The sequence below is a fragment of the Ochotona princeps genome, chromosome 4, assembly GCF_030435755.1.
Source record: "Ochotona princeps isolate mOchPri1 chromosome 4, mOchPri1.hap1, whole genome shotgun sequence".
Lineage (NCBI taxonomy): Eukaryota > Metazoa > Chordata > Mammalia > Lagomorpha > Ochotonidae > Ochotona > Ochotona princeps.
The window spans coordinates 9,182,497-9,197,952 of record NC_080835.1 but is presented as its reverse complement, the minus strand read 5'-3'; the positions used below and the strand labels follow the sequence as shown (position 1 = coordinate 9,197,952).

Genomic DNA, 15,456 nt, shown 5'->3' with positions numbered 1-15,456 from the left:
GTACAACCATGTGATGAGTCAGTGTTTCTAATTCTCCCCAAGGTCTCTCCGTGCAGAGCCTGCAGTGCAGCTAGCTCATCAGAGCCCACATGGAGCGGAGCTGGCCTGCTGGCCACAGCCAAGCTGACCTTCCACCCCAAGAGGTGACTAATGGTTCTAAAGCGGGGGTGGTGGCAGAGTGCAGCAGCTCCAAAGGGTTGCTGGGATTCTGTCCCAAATGATTACACCCAAGATTGTTGGAAACAGAAAACAGCAAAACACTGCAAGGACTCTACAACTCCCAAATTCCACACTGAAGCCAGTCTGGAGAGAAACAACCTTTTACCCACTGCAGCACGTCTGAGCTGCAGCTGGGCCAGAGGGGAGCAGGAGCCCACCACACTCAGACCTTGGCACATTAAGGCCACTCCTCTCACCTAGGATTAAGCGTAAAAAATCATCACAACACGGACACCGCTACTTGTCTACCTCATGACAGCTGGTCTCGGGCACCAGAGTGCGCCTTCTCCAAACTCTTAACCATGACTTTAAGAATGTAAATCAGTGTTGAATTTCAAGTTAAAAGGTGTACTTTTGAGATTTTTTCCTTTCCACTAAGACTCCAAGTCTCCACCCTTAGAAATCCCAGAAAATTAGAGAAAATAAACACCTTCGAAATCCCAGAAAATTAGAAAAACACATGAGTTTCTTCAGGGAAAGAACCCCACTCCAGCAGACCCCAAAGCAGGATGCTTTCTTGCTCTCTTCCTCAAAATCCCAGTTTGAACTTGAAACCACAATTTTCCTGACAACCACACCAAAGGTTGGCCTTAAAGGGGCCAGCTAGTGTGTCTGCGATTGACCCTACTTCACTCTTGGGACACAGCATCCTTTATTCCCTTTTGATGGCTGATAAAAATGTGGGTGCGCTGGTTCACTGAGAAAGATGACAGGCACTACTGCACGCAAGGATGAACCCTACTGGGGTTCTGTGGCTCAATAGGCTAATTCTCCACCTTCAAGTGCCAGCATCCCATCGTGTGCCAGTTCAAATCCCAGCTACTCCATTTCTGACCCAGTTATGGCCTGGGAAAGCAGCAGAGGTTGGCCCACAGCCTTGGGACCCTGCATCCGTGTGGGAGACCCAGAAGCTTTTGGCTCCTGCCTTGAAATACACAGCTCCATTGTGGCTATTTTGAAGTGAGCCAGCAGACAGAAGTTCTATCTCTCTACAAATCTGCTTTTCAAATAAAAATAAATTAATCTTAAGAAAAAAAAAAGAGGTGGGGCCTGGCATGATGGTTCAATGGCTAAATCCTCACCTTGCAAGCCCAAGGATCCCATATGGGCACCAGTATGAGTCCCGGGTGCTCCACTTCCCATCAAGCTCCCTGCTACTGTGCCTGGGAAAGTGGCTAAAGACGGCCCAAGTCCTTGGGACCCTGTAGCCATGTGGGAGACCCAGAAGCAGCTCCTGGCTCTAGATGAACTCAGCTACAGCCATTGTGGCTATTTGGAGGACAGACCAATGGATGGAAGATTTTTGTCTCTTTTCCACAAATCTGATCTGCCTTTTCAATTAAAAAAAAAAAATGAATCCCACATGTGCCATGCTTCTGTCATTTTCTTTTTTAAAAATTTATTTATTTATTGCTGGAAACTCAGATTTACAGACATTAGAACATACAGAGAAAGATCTTCCATCCATTGATTCACTCTCCAACCTGAAGCCAGGAGCCAGCAGCTTCTTCCAGGTCTCCCATGAAAAGTGTAAGGTCCCAAGGACTTAGAGGCCATCTTCAGCCGCTTTCCCATGTCACAAGCAGGGAGCTGGACAGAAGTGCGGCAGCCAAGATATGAACCAGCACCCATTCTAGTGTATGCAAGGTGAGGACTTTAGCCACGAGGCTACTGTGCCAGGCCCCCTGCTCCTGTCATTTTCATACAGAAGTGTCACTTGAGACCAAAGAAAATGAGACTCCAAAAGGCATGTGGCAATAGGAAGGTGGAAGTACAAGAAGAGCTAGCTGGTAGCTAGGGAGCAGTGCCCAGCAGCTGGCTGTAAACAAGGACAGGAGTACGGCAGGTCAGCCGATCAGGCATCTGAGACCCAAACGGGGACTCTTAGGAGCAACTCAATGACCGAATTTCCACAACCTGAATCTGTCTTCCTTGGGATCCTCCAGAAACAATGACGTGAGACACACAGAGATGGCATTTCGCCTCTTGAGAGAAGCTGGTCTAACAGCAAAGACGAGGGACCAGCAGCTGCCCTCAAGGGGGAGGCACGGCTGAGGGATGCAGTCAACTGGGCAGGGTCCATGCAATAGGTGGGCAGAAGGGAAAAAGAGCAGAAACATCTTTCATCTTAGACTCTACTTTATTTGGTGAAACTCAGAAACTAACAATCAATTCACAATCCGTCCTCCCCGACTTCCTTCTCCTTGAAGGAGGCAGCTCCCAGAAACAAAAGGGCCACAGCTTGAGGATCCATCATCCCCAGGTTTTAGTTCAACCAGTCCCCAGCTGTGCTAAGGCTCCCAGACGTGATGCTCTCAGAGGCAATAGAAAAAAAAGGAAAGGAGCTCTCACTTCAAAGACAATGAAGCCCTCCTCTCTTCCCACCCTCCCACCCTCAACCTCCCCACACCCATAACCTAAGTAGAAACACAGTAGAGGACAAGGCTGAGTGTGAAACACATACACACACAGCTTCCTTCCAGTAAGAACCACAAAATCCCTCCCTGGAAGGACAACTGGCACACCAATAGTGGCCCAAGGTGCTGACTGGAATCACGTGAGACTGGTAAAAATCCAGGGAGAGCATATTCCAAATTCAGCCATTCCCAGGTCTCTGTAATTGTCAGAAACCCATTTCCATACAGGTGAACTGCAGCTATGGAGTAGCTGGCTTAGGGATCAGCCTCCCATGGGCAAGACGACAATGCTGACAGAGGGGGGGACAGGAAGGCAAAGCTTCTGGGGAGGTTCAGGAGAGGGGACCTCTGCCCATGGCTAATGGATCCGAGTTAGCTCCTCCACAACCTTGATCAGGTCATCGGCGGTGGCCTCTCGCTTCATGCCACTGCCATCATCGTACTGCAAGAGAAGAGAAGGCCTATGAGGGCAGGATGCCCACCAGCCACTGAAACCCTCCCTCACGGCCCCACTCCTGCCCTGGCGGCCAGGTCTCCCAGAAGGATCATCTTCAATAAGCAATAAACTGAACTCTAATTCCCCCAAGGGTTGTCTGTGTCAGGCTGGACTCTGACACTGCCTCCCACATTGTTAAAGGACGGGCTGGTGTGGACCTGGTGGGTACCAGGAGCCTTATCTCTATATTCCATCTTCCCACAGCACCTTAGGTTTGAGCGGAGGTGCTCAGAGATCCCATGTCTCCCAACATGCCATAGCCAAGCTACAGTGGACTTGATGGGCAGAGGCAAACACCACAAAGCTCACCTGTAAGTTTGCCACAACCTCCTGCATCTTGGGGCGACTGATATCCAAGAAACTCTCAATCAGGTCACCATCGATAAAGCCTGTGGCCGGCTCTGTCTTGCGCTCAGTGTGAAAGGATCTCCAGGTAGACAGGCGAGTTAAGGACGATGTGCTTATCTGGAAACACCCTGACTACCAGTCATGCCCATCCTAACACGAACACTGTCAAGTGATCAAGACTCCAAGAGGAAGTCACACTTTCAAGTGCAAATCACAATGTTTTCTTGAACATTTTGGGAGCTGGAGAAAACAAATCCAATGGCTCTCAGTTGAGGTGATTTTCAAAATAATGTTTTAGGAGCAGATGTTTAGCCTATCTATTAAGAAGACATCAGTGAGAACACCTACATCTCACACCACAGTACCTGGATTTAACACCCAGCCTCAGCTCCTGACCCAGCTTTCTGCAATGCACTGGGGCTGACACGAAATGATGACCCAAGTGCTTGGGTGCCCGCCACTGTGGAGTCTAGCGGGAGTTCTGGGTTCCTGGCTTTGGCTTGGCCCAACCCCAGCCATGCAGCCACCCATTTAGGAGATGAGCCAAAAGACGGAAAATCTGTCACAGTGCCTTTCAATACATTAATCCTTTTTAAAAAGCGGGGGGAAAAAAGGGAAGGCACTTCACTGTTGGGCACACTAGAGAAGCCAGCGGCGACTATGGCAGATGAGATGAAGCCAAGTGCTAAGTACACAGGGATTCATATACTTCTCCTTTACTGTTTACGCTTGAGATTTCCCATATCAAAGGTTTTTAAAAACCCCATAACCCCATAAGAACCCAGTCAAAACATTTTGGATAGCTGTTCCCAGAGGCATCCTAGGCTGACATAGCTCTGCATGTGTGCCAGGGTGTTTCCTGGCAGGGGCACAGCTCTGCAAGGATATAAGGAGTGCTCAATCTTGCCCACACTCTTGATGACTTTATTCAGTCGATTCTGCATGTCCAGTAGCAGGTTGTACCAGCTCTCTGACAGCGAGGTCACCAGTCCTGCAGCAGCAAAGGCACTGAGCTGCAGAGAGCCCTGGAGGCCACAGCAAGCATGCTCTGCCATGGGCAGGGCAGAGAAGCCCCACCAAAGGGACCAGTCTGCTGCCACTGCCTCTGCTGCACTGCTCCCCCTCTTCCCTCTCAGCGATCATTTCAGGAACAAACCAGCAGGAGTTCACCCAGCGTGGAGTTAGCCTTACCAATCATGCCATTGACTGTGCCGAAAAGGACCGAGCCCTGGGTGGGAGTGGAAGTCTCGCCCAGGTTCTGCATGACCAGAGAGCCGTGGCAGAACACGTTGACAAACTCGCCCAGGTGGAACAGCCCGACCTCCTGAAGGTGCTGCCGCTCCTCGTCAGTGGTGGCAGCACTGGAAGACAGTATGACAGGTCACGCCTGGTCTCCGCAAGGCCCCAACACACCACCGCCAACAGGGAATGCCACCTGCTGAGCTTCCTGGGAAGTCTACACCCCCTAGCACGGGAGATTCATGCAGCCTCCGAGACTGTCATGCAGAGCACCTGTACCAGGCACAGAACCCAATGTTCTCATCCCCTACATAGCTCCCACCCCGTCTCCACCGTTCCCACAGAGGGCCACTCACCTATCCTTCTGACACACAAACAAGTTAAATGCATTCTCAGCTCCCAGGAAATTGTCATCATCCAAGATTTCTACCGCACTCATCCAGTTGGGATTAAAGTCTCGAGCAATCTTAGACAAGGTGTAACAAGAGAATATAATCAGCAGTAGACATATCCAGTTTCAGCACTCTTGTCCTTCAATCAGAAGTCAGGACTACAAGATGTAGTCCTGTGTTTAACAACTGTTCCCTGGGGCCAGAGTTGTGGTGTGGCGAATTAAGCCACTGCCTAATGTCATATGGACGCAGGGTGGTATCCCAGCTGCTCTACTTCCAGCCAGCTCCCTGCCAATTAATGGTCTGGGAAAACAGCAAAAGATGGCTCTGGCACCCACATAGGAGACCCAGAAGAAGCTCCTGGCTCCTAACTTCAGCTTGGCCAAGCCTTGGCATTGCAGCCATCTAGGGACTGAATCAGTGGACAGAAGACCTATCTATCTGTAACTGGCTTTCAAATAAATCTTTTTAAAAAGTGACTGTCACCCTAGAAATTCCCTCTGGCCAACACAAGCCACTGGACGACAAGTGTGCGGAGATACAGAGCCTCCTCAGCAGTTCAGGTTGGGGATCTCCATCAACGCGGGCTCAGTGCCAACTGTGCCCCCGCCATTACCTCTTCAAAGTTTCCCTCCATGGGCTTGTAGGCAAGCAGCAGCACTGAGCGCATGAGGTCGCCCACCAGGATGAAGTCGCCCTTGGTCTTCAGGTACAGAGCCATGATGTTGTTGTAGTGGTTGCACTCGGTGCGCAGCTCCTTCTCAGTCGTCCACTCGTACAGCCGCACCTGGAAAGACACACTGTTCTCTCAGTCTGAGGCCCAATGCTCCGGGAATGTCCACCCTAGGCCCCAGCCAGCCTCACTGCAGCACCACTTCCTAAAGGACAAGTGAAGGTGGGGTCACATTGTTATTTCACACATTTATGAAATATGAAAAGAGTGAACACATACTAAGAATACCCAGAAAATAAGACCACATCCCGATAAACTGCCTTTTTTGAAACTTTGTCAAATCTCATGTTCCTGGCACCTTTCGATGTGAACCCAAGAAGCAGATAAAATTGAGTGGAAAAGTTCAATAGAAATGCTGTTCAAGGAGGGCTGCGGGAGAGGACGTCTAGCTCGGATCCTGAACACAGTCCGCCATGTGCCCATGGCTCATGGCGGGCTGGGCCCGGACATGCCTGGGTGCGGGGCCTGCTTCCTTCTGAGGTGAGTACGCGGAGGGGGGAGGCCTCCGTGACTGGGCATGTCCGGGGCCCACCCACCACCCTCATTGGGTGGTGAACGGGATTGGGGAGGGGCGCAACCTCGGGCCTACAGGATTACACCTCCGGCTGCCAGAGGCGAGCCGAGGGCTGCGGGAGAGGACGTCTAGCTCGGATCACGAACCCAGTCCGCCATGTGCCCATGGCTCATGGCGGGCTGGGCCCGGGCAGCCAGTGCGCCACTTGGCGCCAGGCTGAGCCTGCTGGCCGCCCGGCCGGGGAGCTCTGGGGTAATGGATGTCTGAATCGCTGCTCAGATAGCTCTAGAGTGACCCCACTGTTTCTGGGATCTGAGTCAATCCTAAAGATTCCCAATACCAGCAACTCTTCCTTTGAAGAACTTCCAATCCCTTAATAATGCTGAGCTTTGAACACCTATCAAGTAAAAGATAAGCTCCGGCTTGTCTAGCAGGCTGGCACCTAATGGTCCTTGGAGCAACCACGTGCAGGTGCGTGATTTACGGCTAGGAACGGTCCCAATCTGGGATGCCACAGCTGGGATGAGGTTCCCACCAAGGGGTGTATGTGCTGGAATGGGGGCTGCGTTCTATCTAGAAAACAGTTGCAGTCACCCGAGGCACTAGTGTGGGCTGGGATTGGATGCACCAGGCCAGGCCAGACCCCAACATCATCTGGTGTCCTGGAGAACCAGGGTGGATGTGGGACTGACTAGGCTGGGTCTCAATCCCCTTCTGAGCCATGTGTGAGCTGTATGTGGGTATGGACGAGCCATGGCTGGGCTGAAACATCCAACAACAAGAGTCAGAATGGGGTGAAAGCCAGCCAGGAAAAGCCACTGTTCCTGCTAGGACAGGAGGTGAACTGAGTAGGGTTGGCTCAAGAACCCCCTGGCATGCGCAAAATCTGCCATTGGGAGGGGTTCTGATGGAGGAGCCTGGGCAACTCCTCTGGCAGGACACAGTCCCTGCAGGTAAGCGCGAGAAGCATGATTGGAAACAGCCCAGAATAGGCCATGGAAAGTTTCCCACTGGCATGCATTCGGCATGGGTCAGGAGCAGACCAGGCTGAATCAGTTCATGTCATCCTCTGGCAAATCCGATCACCAGAACAGAGTGTGGAATGGGCCGGGTTCGGTTGCGACAAAACCAGTACACATTATGGAACGCCAGGGCGTGGTTGCCTGTACTGGATATGAATGCAGCACCCATCCAGCACACGTGAGATCCAGGAAGGGAGGGGAAAAGCTGGCGGGGGGTTAAGGGGCTGGCCCCCTCGCTGGACAGCCACTCCCACTGGAGAGCGTGGGCTGGGATAGAGACAGACACGACTAAGCAAGGCTACAACACCTGTGCGCTGCATGTGGACTAGATCAGGGCCACAGCTTCAGCTGGCAGAAGCTGGCACTGGGGACTAATTCTGTCGAGTCAAATCACAGGACCACCTAAAGAGTGCATAAACCGGAACTGAGAGACCTGGGAGGGAAAAAGTGGGTTCCCCCTTCTTGGGTCACTATTCCCGTGGAAGGGCATGAAAACTAGGACGGGGGCTGGGATGGCTAGATAGAGAGGTACTCAACAACATCCGTGAGGGCTGGATGGTTGAGTTGGTTAGATAAAACTAAGCTTTAATACCCATTGACAAGTACCAGAGCCAAATGGGATGGGGGACAGATTGGTCTTCTGCTACACATACTGGCAAACCAGGATAGGGGACGGTCTGGTGGGGGTTATTGTGGGTCGCCCCAACTAGGCTGCAGCTCCCACTGGTTGATGTAAGGGCCAAACCAGACTGGACTGCAACACCCATTGGTTCCAGTGCAACTCGGGACTGAAAACAGAACCAACACAGCAATTGCAACCACCAGCTGATCAGGGTGATGGACTGTGCCGGGCCCTGTGCTTGCTAGAACACACAAGAAACTAATCTGGGAATACCTCAAAGTATCTTTGGAGATCTCCCCACTTAAACTGCTGGACTCAGAATTCTAACCAAGAAAAGACAGAAGACAGAACAGGACAATCATTCATCCCAGCTACATGTTGGCAGCGAAATATGGGACAAATGGAGACTTCATGATGGACCATATCAATCAGTGGACCACCTCATCGAGCGAAACTGGCAGTGACTCATAACTGGAGAACTATTAACTCCACTTGAGCACATATCTCAGAGCATGCCCCACATCCGGGACTTGGGGTGGGCGGGAAACCAGGTGGGGCTTCTCCCTCAATATCCCCCTTTACCTCAGATACATGATGGAAACAATATGGACATAATAGCATTGCCCACCTCCCTATCCCCCTGAACCTTTTTTTTTCTTTTTCTTGTTTTTCCTTCAACTATAGTTAACTATGTAAAGATTGTCAACAACAATACAATAAAATGGATTAAAAAAAAAAAAAAAAAAAAGAAATGCTGTTCAATAACTGGCCACGGAAGTGCTTCCTCAGTCACAACCACATCTCCACAGGACAGAAGATGTCTATCTTCACACAGCCCAGGACCAATGAAGGCAGACTACTTGTCTAAGTGGGCAAGGCTTCCTGGCAGTTCCTATACATAACCATGGCCTTTGTATATCTATAAACTCCTGTGGAGTACATTAAGCATGATTTCTCAAGGTGTGTCCCAAGAACCCTAGCTCCACCAGTATACCAAACAGTCCCATTTAGGGATAATTCTATCAAACTTCCACAAACAGTCAAAGACACTTCCCAAGAACCCTATCTTCAGGCAAGCTGCGCCCCCACATCTCCAGCAGCGAGTGTGAGAGGAGCTTTAGAGCTCTCTATGTTCAACATCTTCTCTTCCTCACTCTCCATACTTGCAGGCTTCCCAACACCACCAGTCAAGAGACCAAAGTCAAAGAGATGGGGGGGACACTCAAGGTCAAATACCTCCAAATGCCTAAAGATTCTGTCTTCCCAAAAGAGTCTAGATCTATTTAAAGGTTTATTCTTACTTAAAGATTTAAAGATTTATTTATTATTATTGGAAAGGCTGATCAGCTTTACGGAAGACACAGACCTTCCACCCGCTGGTTCACTCCTCAAATGGCTGGAACTGACAGATCCCTACCATTCAATAATGTATTTACTAGCTATGTGGCTATGAAACTTGAAATGTCCAAAACTAAATATGCTCTGAAACATATTTTGAACTCCTAGTTGTGAAAAAATGTAAACTCATTTTTATATTGATTACATATTGAAATTATCTCTTAGGAATTATTAAATACATTACCAAGGATAGTATAAGAATACACTGCCAATGGGCCCGGCAGCGTGGCCTAGCGGCTAAAGTCCTCGCCTTGAATGCCCCGGGATCCCATATGGGCGCCGGTTCTAATCCCGGCAGCTCCACTTCCCATCCAGCTCCCTGCTTGTGGCCTGGGAAAGCAGTCGAGGACGGCCCAATGTACTGGGACCCTGCACCCGCGTGGGAGACCCGGAAGAGGTTCCAGGTTCCCGGCTTCGGATTGGTGCAGCACCGGCCATTGCGGCTCACTTGGGGAGTGAAACATCGGACGGAAGATCTTCCTCTCTGTCTCTCCTGCTCTCTGTATATCTGACTTTGTAATAAAGTAAATAAATCTTACAAAAAAAAAAAAAAAAAAAAATACACTGCCAGGACCACCTCTTAAAGAGTCCCTTAAACGCCCAGCACAACCCGTCACTCTTCTGCAATTCTTAGTGCCTGTAACACTCACAGAATTCTGCCCAATATCCTGATCTTTTGCCTTTTCTACCCCCACTCCTTCCACTTACCCTATCCTTCTTTAGGATCACTCATCAAAGCCTCACAAAAAAATGACCCTTGGACCCTCTGCAAACTTTTGAATCCTCAGTTCTACCTTCCCCTTATTCCTGCCTTAGAGTCTCAACACCCTGACCCCTCTCCCTTTATCACCTCACAAAACCCAATGGCCAGTTTCTAATCTAATCGGGGACAAGTGAGGAAAACAACCAGCATGTCTCATTTTAAACATGAGTCTACTAAGTGAAAGGAACCCTTCCATCTTCTAATAATTGTGCATGTTCTTAGTCCACTCATCCCTTCACTCTCCACAGACCTCAGAAACCACATCGTACAGCATCCCTTTCAGCTCCTCAAAGGCAACAACAGGGAGAGCTGCACACGGCTGCTGCTCTCTGTTCCCTCTCCGCCACACCAGACCAGTGCAGGGTGCCGGATCCCACCTCCCTCCTGCCTAAGAACAGTGTCCTGTGATGCTCCATCAGCAGTACTGCCCAGCCTGACAACAAACACAAACTCCATCTAGTTCCTAACCCTATTTTTTTTCCTCCACACAACTCCTCAAGGGATTTCTGTGCCAGGTGCCCTCCCTTCCTAGACTCAGCTGACCCTACTGCAGCCAGTGGTCACCCCATTCATTACCCACATGAAGCAGCTCGGGTGATAGTCACCAACTTCCCTGTTGTTAAAACCAACACTTTTAACAAATGTTTCTTGATTCTTTGCTACCTGAACTATCAGCAGCACTTGCAGTTTACCAATTCTCTAATGCTTCAAATACTTTCTTCCCCTTTTAAATATTATTGATGTTTTCATTTATTTGAAAACCAGAGAAAAGTCTATTGGTTCCTTAACTAGGAGAGCCAGGAATGAGCAGAAGCCCAGAACTCAATCCAGGTCTCCCACATGGGAGGCAGACTCGATCATTTGGGCCATTACTGCTGCTTCCAGGGTACGTCAGCAAGAAGCTAGATTCAGGAACAAGGAACAAGGGGAAATGTGGACCCAGGTACTCTGATACACGTGGGCTGCAGATATCTGAAGCAGTGGCCTAACTGCTGCACAACTGCCTGCCTGCCACTTAAAACACTTTGTCTCCACAGCTTGCAGATCACAGTTCCCTGGGTTCTTTCGCTACACTATCCAGCTTGATGTTCCCTTGTGCTTCAACTTTGACCTGCTTGGTGGCCTCACAGCTGTCTCCAGATTTTGTCTCTGTCCCCTCCAGCAATGAGTCATCCCAGGTGAATTCCCCAACTTTCGGTTTTCAGACTAATAACCACCTTGCTGCTATCTCCAGTCTGCCTCTTTCCTAGACTCCAAACCTCTTTCATTCAGTTCCCAAACTGGAATCTCCACACCAATAACCACAGAAGCTATGTCCAAAACCCAAGCCCCAGGTTGCCTTCCCTCCCTGCCCTCCTCAGTCTTCCCCACGTCAATTAAGGGCCAGCTCCATCCTGCCTGCTGGCTCAGGCCAAAGCTTCTCCACTTCTCACAGATCATCTTTAATCCATCACCACAGTACCTGGATTCTACCTATCTGGCAGAAAACACACACCCTTCATCGTCTCCTCCCACCAAGGCTATATTCCTTCACAGCATCGTCACAGACGGCCAATGAAAAAATGACAAAGCCTCCTAACTCATCTAGCCGCTTTCACCCTTGGTCCCAACAGTCTTTGCAGAAGTAAAATACAAGTTCACAAAACACAAGTTCAATCATTGCAAAACCCTTACTCTAATGCTCCGGGATGCTTCCACTAGCCTCGGGCTGACACCCTTCCTTAGCCTACCAGGCCCCCAACGCTGTGGCCCCTGGCTGCCTCTCAGACACGGGCAGCTCTCCACTCCCTCCTGCAGGAACTCGGGGGGATGTCACCGAAACGGCAAGACCCTCCAACCCTCTGACATGAACAAAAACTCACCTCCCATGCTCACCTGGCAGTCTCCAGCCCCATACCCCTTTCATTTCTCACCATTTCATGTCCCAAATATTTACTCGGTTTGCTCAGAAGCCCCAAGAGCAGCTTGTGTCCATTTTGTTCACTATCAAATACCAACTACCCAAACAGTGCTGGCCACACAAGTGTTTCCTCAGTTTATAAATGAATAAATGAACAGAAATCTTCAATTAATAACATTTAAGCAGGGGTGAGCACAGTGGCATAGCAAGCTAATCCTCCACTTTTGGTATCAGCATCTTATACAGGCACCGATTCATGCAACAGCTGTTCCACTTCTGAACCAGGTCGTTGCTAATAATGGTCCTGAGAAGCAGCGGAAGATGGCCTAAGGCCTTGGGCCCCTTCACCTATGTAGGAGAGCAGTAAGTTCCTGGCTCCTAGTTTCAGACCAACCCACCCCTGGACATGGTGGCCTTATTTAGCAAGTCAATCAGCAGATACAAGATTCTCCCTCCCTCTGTCTATTCTTCTCTCTGTAATTCTAACTTTTAAGTAAAATAAATAAATCTTTAAAAAAAAATGTAACCAACAATTCTTTACTTTTAGAATCATAAATATGGTGTGATGTTCTAAGATGGGGGAGCCATGGTAAAAGCATTTCCCAAAACTTACCTGACTATAAAACAATCTTTTCCAAAACATCAAATTATGTGATACATCTTAAATTTATTTTTAAAAATCTATCAATTATACCTCAATGAGGCTGAAAAAAATGTTTCTGCAAGGGAGTGAGTGAAATCACAGAAGCAGAACGAGTATTTCAGTGAGGCAGTTGGGATAACGTGACCTGGCTCACATTACGCAGGGCCATGGCTCTCGGTTTTGCTCACTCCTCACAGTGCACAAACCCACTGAGTGTTCACAGAACCCAGTCAAATGCCACAATCAATCTCAGCTCCCCAGATGCTGAGCTCAGAGCTCCATCCTCCACAGCCACTGCCCTGTCATCCTTAACACTAGATACATGCAGGTCCACAAAACACAAGGGAGATGTCATCCATGGACCATGTATGCAAGCCAAAGCAGAGTCTACCAAGGAGTGCAGGCCTCACCGTGCTGTTAATGCTGGCCAACAATTTGCCGTTAAATTCCACCATGGAGTACACAGCTCCTTTCACTTCCTTCTCAGCCACAGTCTGTAGTTTCCCTGGGGAAGGAAATACACTCTTGAATCTCTGTTACATCCCATACTTCAATCTTTGCCTCTAACTTCTTTCCCCTGAAAAGTGAGTCATGTGCAAAGCAAGAAATGAGGAGTTAACCACCACCTAAAGCATAAGCCAAAATAATGAGCAATGATTCCAGGCAGTGTCCAAGATCTGCCTCTTGAGATGAAGACCAAATTCCATCTCAGCCATCTGATGTGTGATTTCTGGGCTGAGAACAAGTCTTTAAGACCTTCTTAAGTAGAGCAAGAAAGGATCTGGACAAATAAATCTCAAGTGCTGGGCCCCTGCACAGTGGCCTAGTGGCTAAAGTCCTCACCTTGAACGCTCCGGGATCCCATATGGGCACAGGTTCTAATCCCAGCAGCCCCACTTCCCATCCAGCTACCTGCTTGTGGCCTGGGAAAGTAGTTGAGGACGGCCCAAAGCTTTGGGGTCCTGCACCCATGTGGGAGACCTGGCGGAAGTTCCTAGCTCCTGGCTTCGGATCGGCACAGCACTGGCCATTGCACTCACTTGGGGAGTGAATCATCGGACGGAAGATCTTCCTCTCTGTCTCTCCTCTCTGTATATCTGACTTTGTAATAAAAATAAATAAATCTTAATAAATAAATAAATAAATAAATAAATAAATCTCAAGTGCTAAAGTTGGAAGAGCACTGAAATGCCCAAACAGCCAAGGACAAAACCAATCTAAGATTCCCAAGTCCCTCTGCCCAGCAAATTTTTTAGCCATTCAGCACTTCCCCTTTCAAAAAGCAGAAGGGAAACACAAGCTAGGTTTGACTTGTTCTTTGCCAACATCCAACACCTTGAGAGAAAGGAATAGAACAGCTCTTCACAGCAACAAAGTTCTACTGCTCATCCGAGGCTCTGAAACTGCCCACAGAGGACTTACGTTCCCCAGGGGCTGGAGAAGCCCACTTACCATCCGAATACTGGAAGACCACAATCCGTCCTTGCTTAGGCTCTGCCTCTTCAGGGTATACCATGGCTGTGCCCACGATGAAATACGTGTTGGGGTCTTTGCCCAACTTGCAGGAGACCAGGCTTAGGGCATACTCATTCTGCAGAAACTGGTGGGCATGAAGCACTACACAGAGAACAACAAATCACAGGACTGATGCCTCCCACACAACCCGCTACACACACACAAACACACACACCCCTGTACTTCTGTCAGGCCTGTGGCTCAAACAGTGACAGAACACATGCCACAAGCTGACCCTGCCTCCTCAGATACTCCACTCCCCAACCAAGCTGGAAGAGGATGCCTCGCCCTCCAGCCTCCTTCCTTCCCTCCTAGGGATGGTCTGTCATCCTGTGTCAGATTTTGGAATATAGTACCCTAGTTTAGGGTGGGCACAGGTTAAAACAAAGAGATCAATCAGGCCCGGCATGGCAGCCTAGCAGCCTAAAGTCCTCGGCTGCACATGCCGGGATCCCATATGGCTGTCAGTTCTAATAGCAGCAGCTCCTCTCCCCATCCAACTCCCTGCTTGTGGCCTGGGAAAGTAGGAGAGGATGACTTGGGACCCTGCACCCATGTGGGAGACCCGGAGGAGGCTCCTGGCTTCAGATTGGCTCAGTATTGGCCGTTGTGGCTACTTGGGGAGTGAATCAGCAGACTGAAGACCTTCCTCTCTGTCTCTTCTCCTCTCTGTATATCTGACTTTCCAAATAAATAATTAAAAAAAAAGAGAGAAAGATGAACCGCACCTTCAAAGGTATGCTGGTCAATGATCAGGAGGTTGTGCACCTCCACCTCTTCTCCAAAGGAGGTCTCATGCGGCGCTGTGCTGCTGGAGAACAGCTTGCTGGAGCTGACGCTGCTAGACAGGGCCTGAGAACAGAGAGCCACATCACCCACCTCGGAAGCACAACAGGCCCTGGGAACTTCAGAAAGAGGATCAGGCAGGTGCAGGCAAGGGGCAGAACCTGCTCCAGGAGAAGGCTGAGGGCTAGCAATGCAAGAGGAGCCGGCAGGACAGAGCGCTTCAAAAAGCACAAAGACCCAAACTCAAGGAGCCAGCTTACAGATACAGCTGACAACATAGGCCCAAGCCCTCCACCAGCTCTAACAGTGTCACCATGAGTCAATCAAGAGAACAGGGAATCACTTCAAATAAGGAAAATTTAAGTAAAAGCTGTTTATTCTTGATCTCACAGAAGTGCGTGTTTGTGTGAGCATGCACATAAGAAAGGAGAAACACATGGAAGCAAATG

The 15,456-nt window shown here is 49.4% G+C and overlaps 1 protein-coding gene across 1 annotated transcript in view; it reads right to left on the bottom strand.

The window, feature by feature from the left end:
* Nucleotides 1-2,340: 2,340 nt before the first annotated feature.
* Nucleotides 2,341-15,456, bottom strand: part of DDB1 (damage specific DNA binding protein 1) — a 32,272-nt gene continuing 19,156 nt past the window's right edge. The window contains exons 19-27 of the mRNA XM_004599316.4: nucleotides 14,950-15,073; nucleotides 14,159-14,323; nucleotides 13,117-13,211; nucleotides 5,728-5,898; nucleotides 5,076-5,185; nucleotides 4,672-4,841; nucleotides 4,369-4,471; nucleotides 3,442-3,565; nucleotides 2,341-3,078 (exon numbers count right to left, since the gene is read on the bottom strand). Of these exons, the coding sequence (XP_004599373.1) occupies nucleotides 2,995-3,078; nucleotides 3,442-3,565; nucleotides 4,369-4,471; nucleotides 4,672-4,841; nucleotides 5,076-5,185; nucleotides 5,728-5,898; nucleotides 13,117-13,211; nucleotides 14,159-14,323; nucleotides 14,950-15,073 (1,146 nt within the window). The 3' untranslated portion in view covers nucleotides 2,341-2,994. The remainder of the gene's footprint in view (nucleotides 3,079-3,441; nucleotides 3,566-4,368; nucleotides 4,472-4,671; nucleotides 4,842-5,075; nucleotides 5,186-5,727; nucleotides 5,899-13,116; nucleotides 13,212-14,158; nucleotides 14,324-14,949; nucleotides 15,074-15,456) is intronic.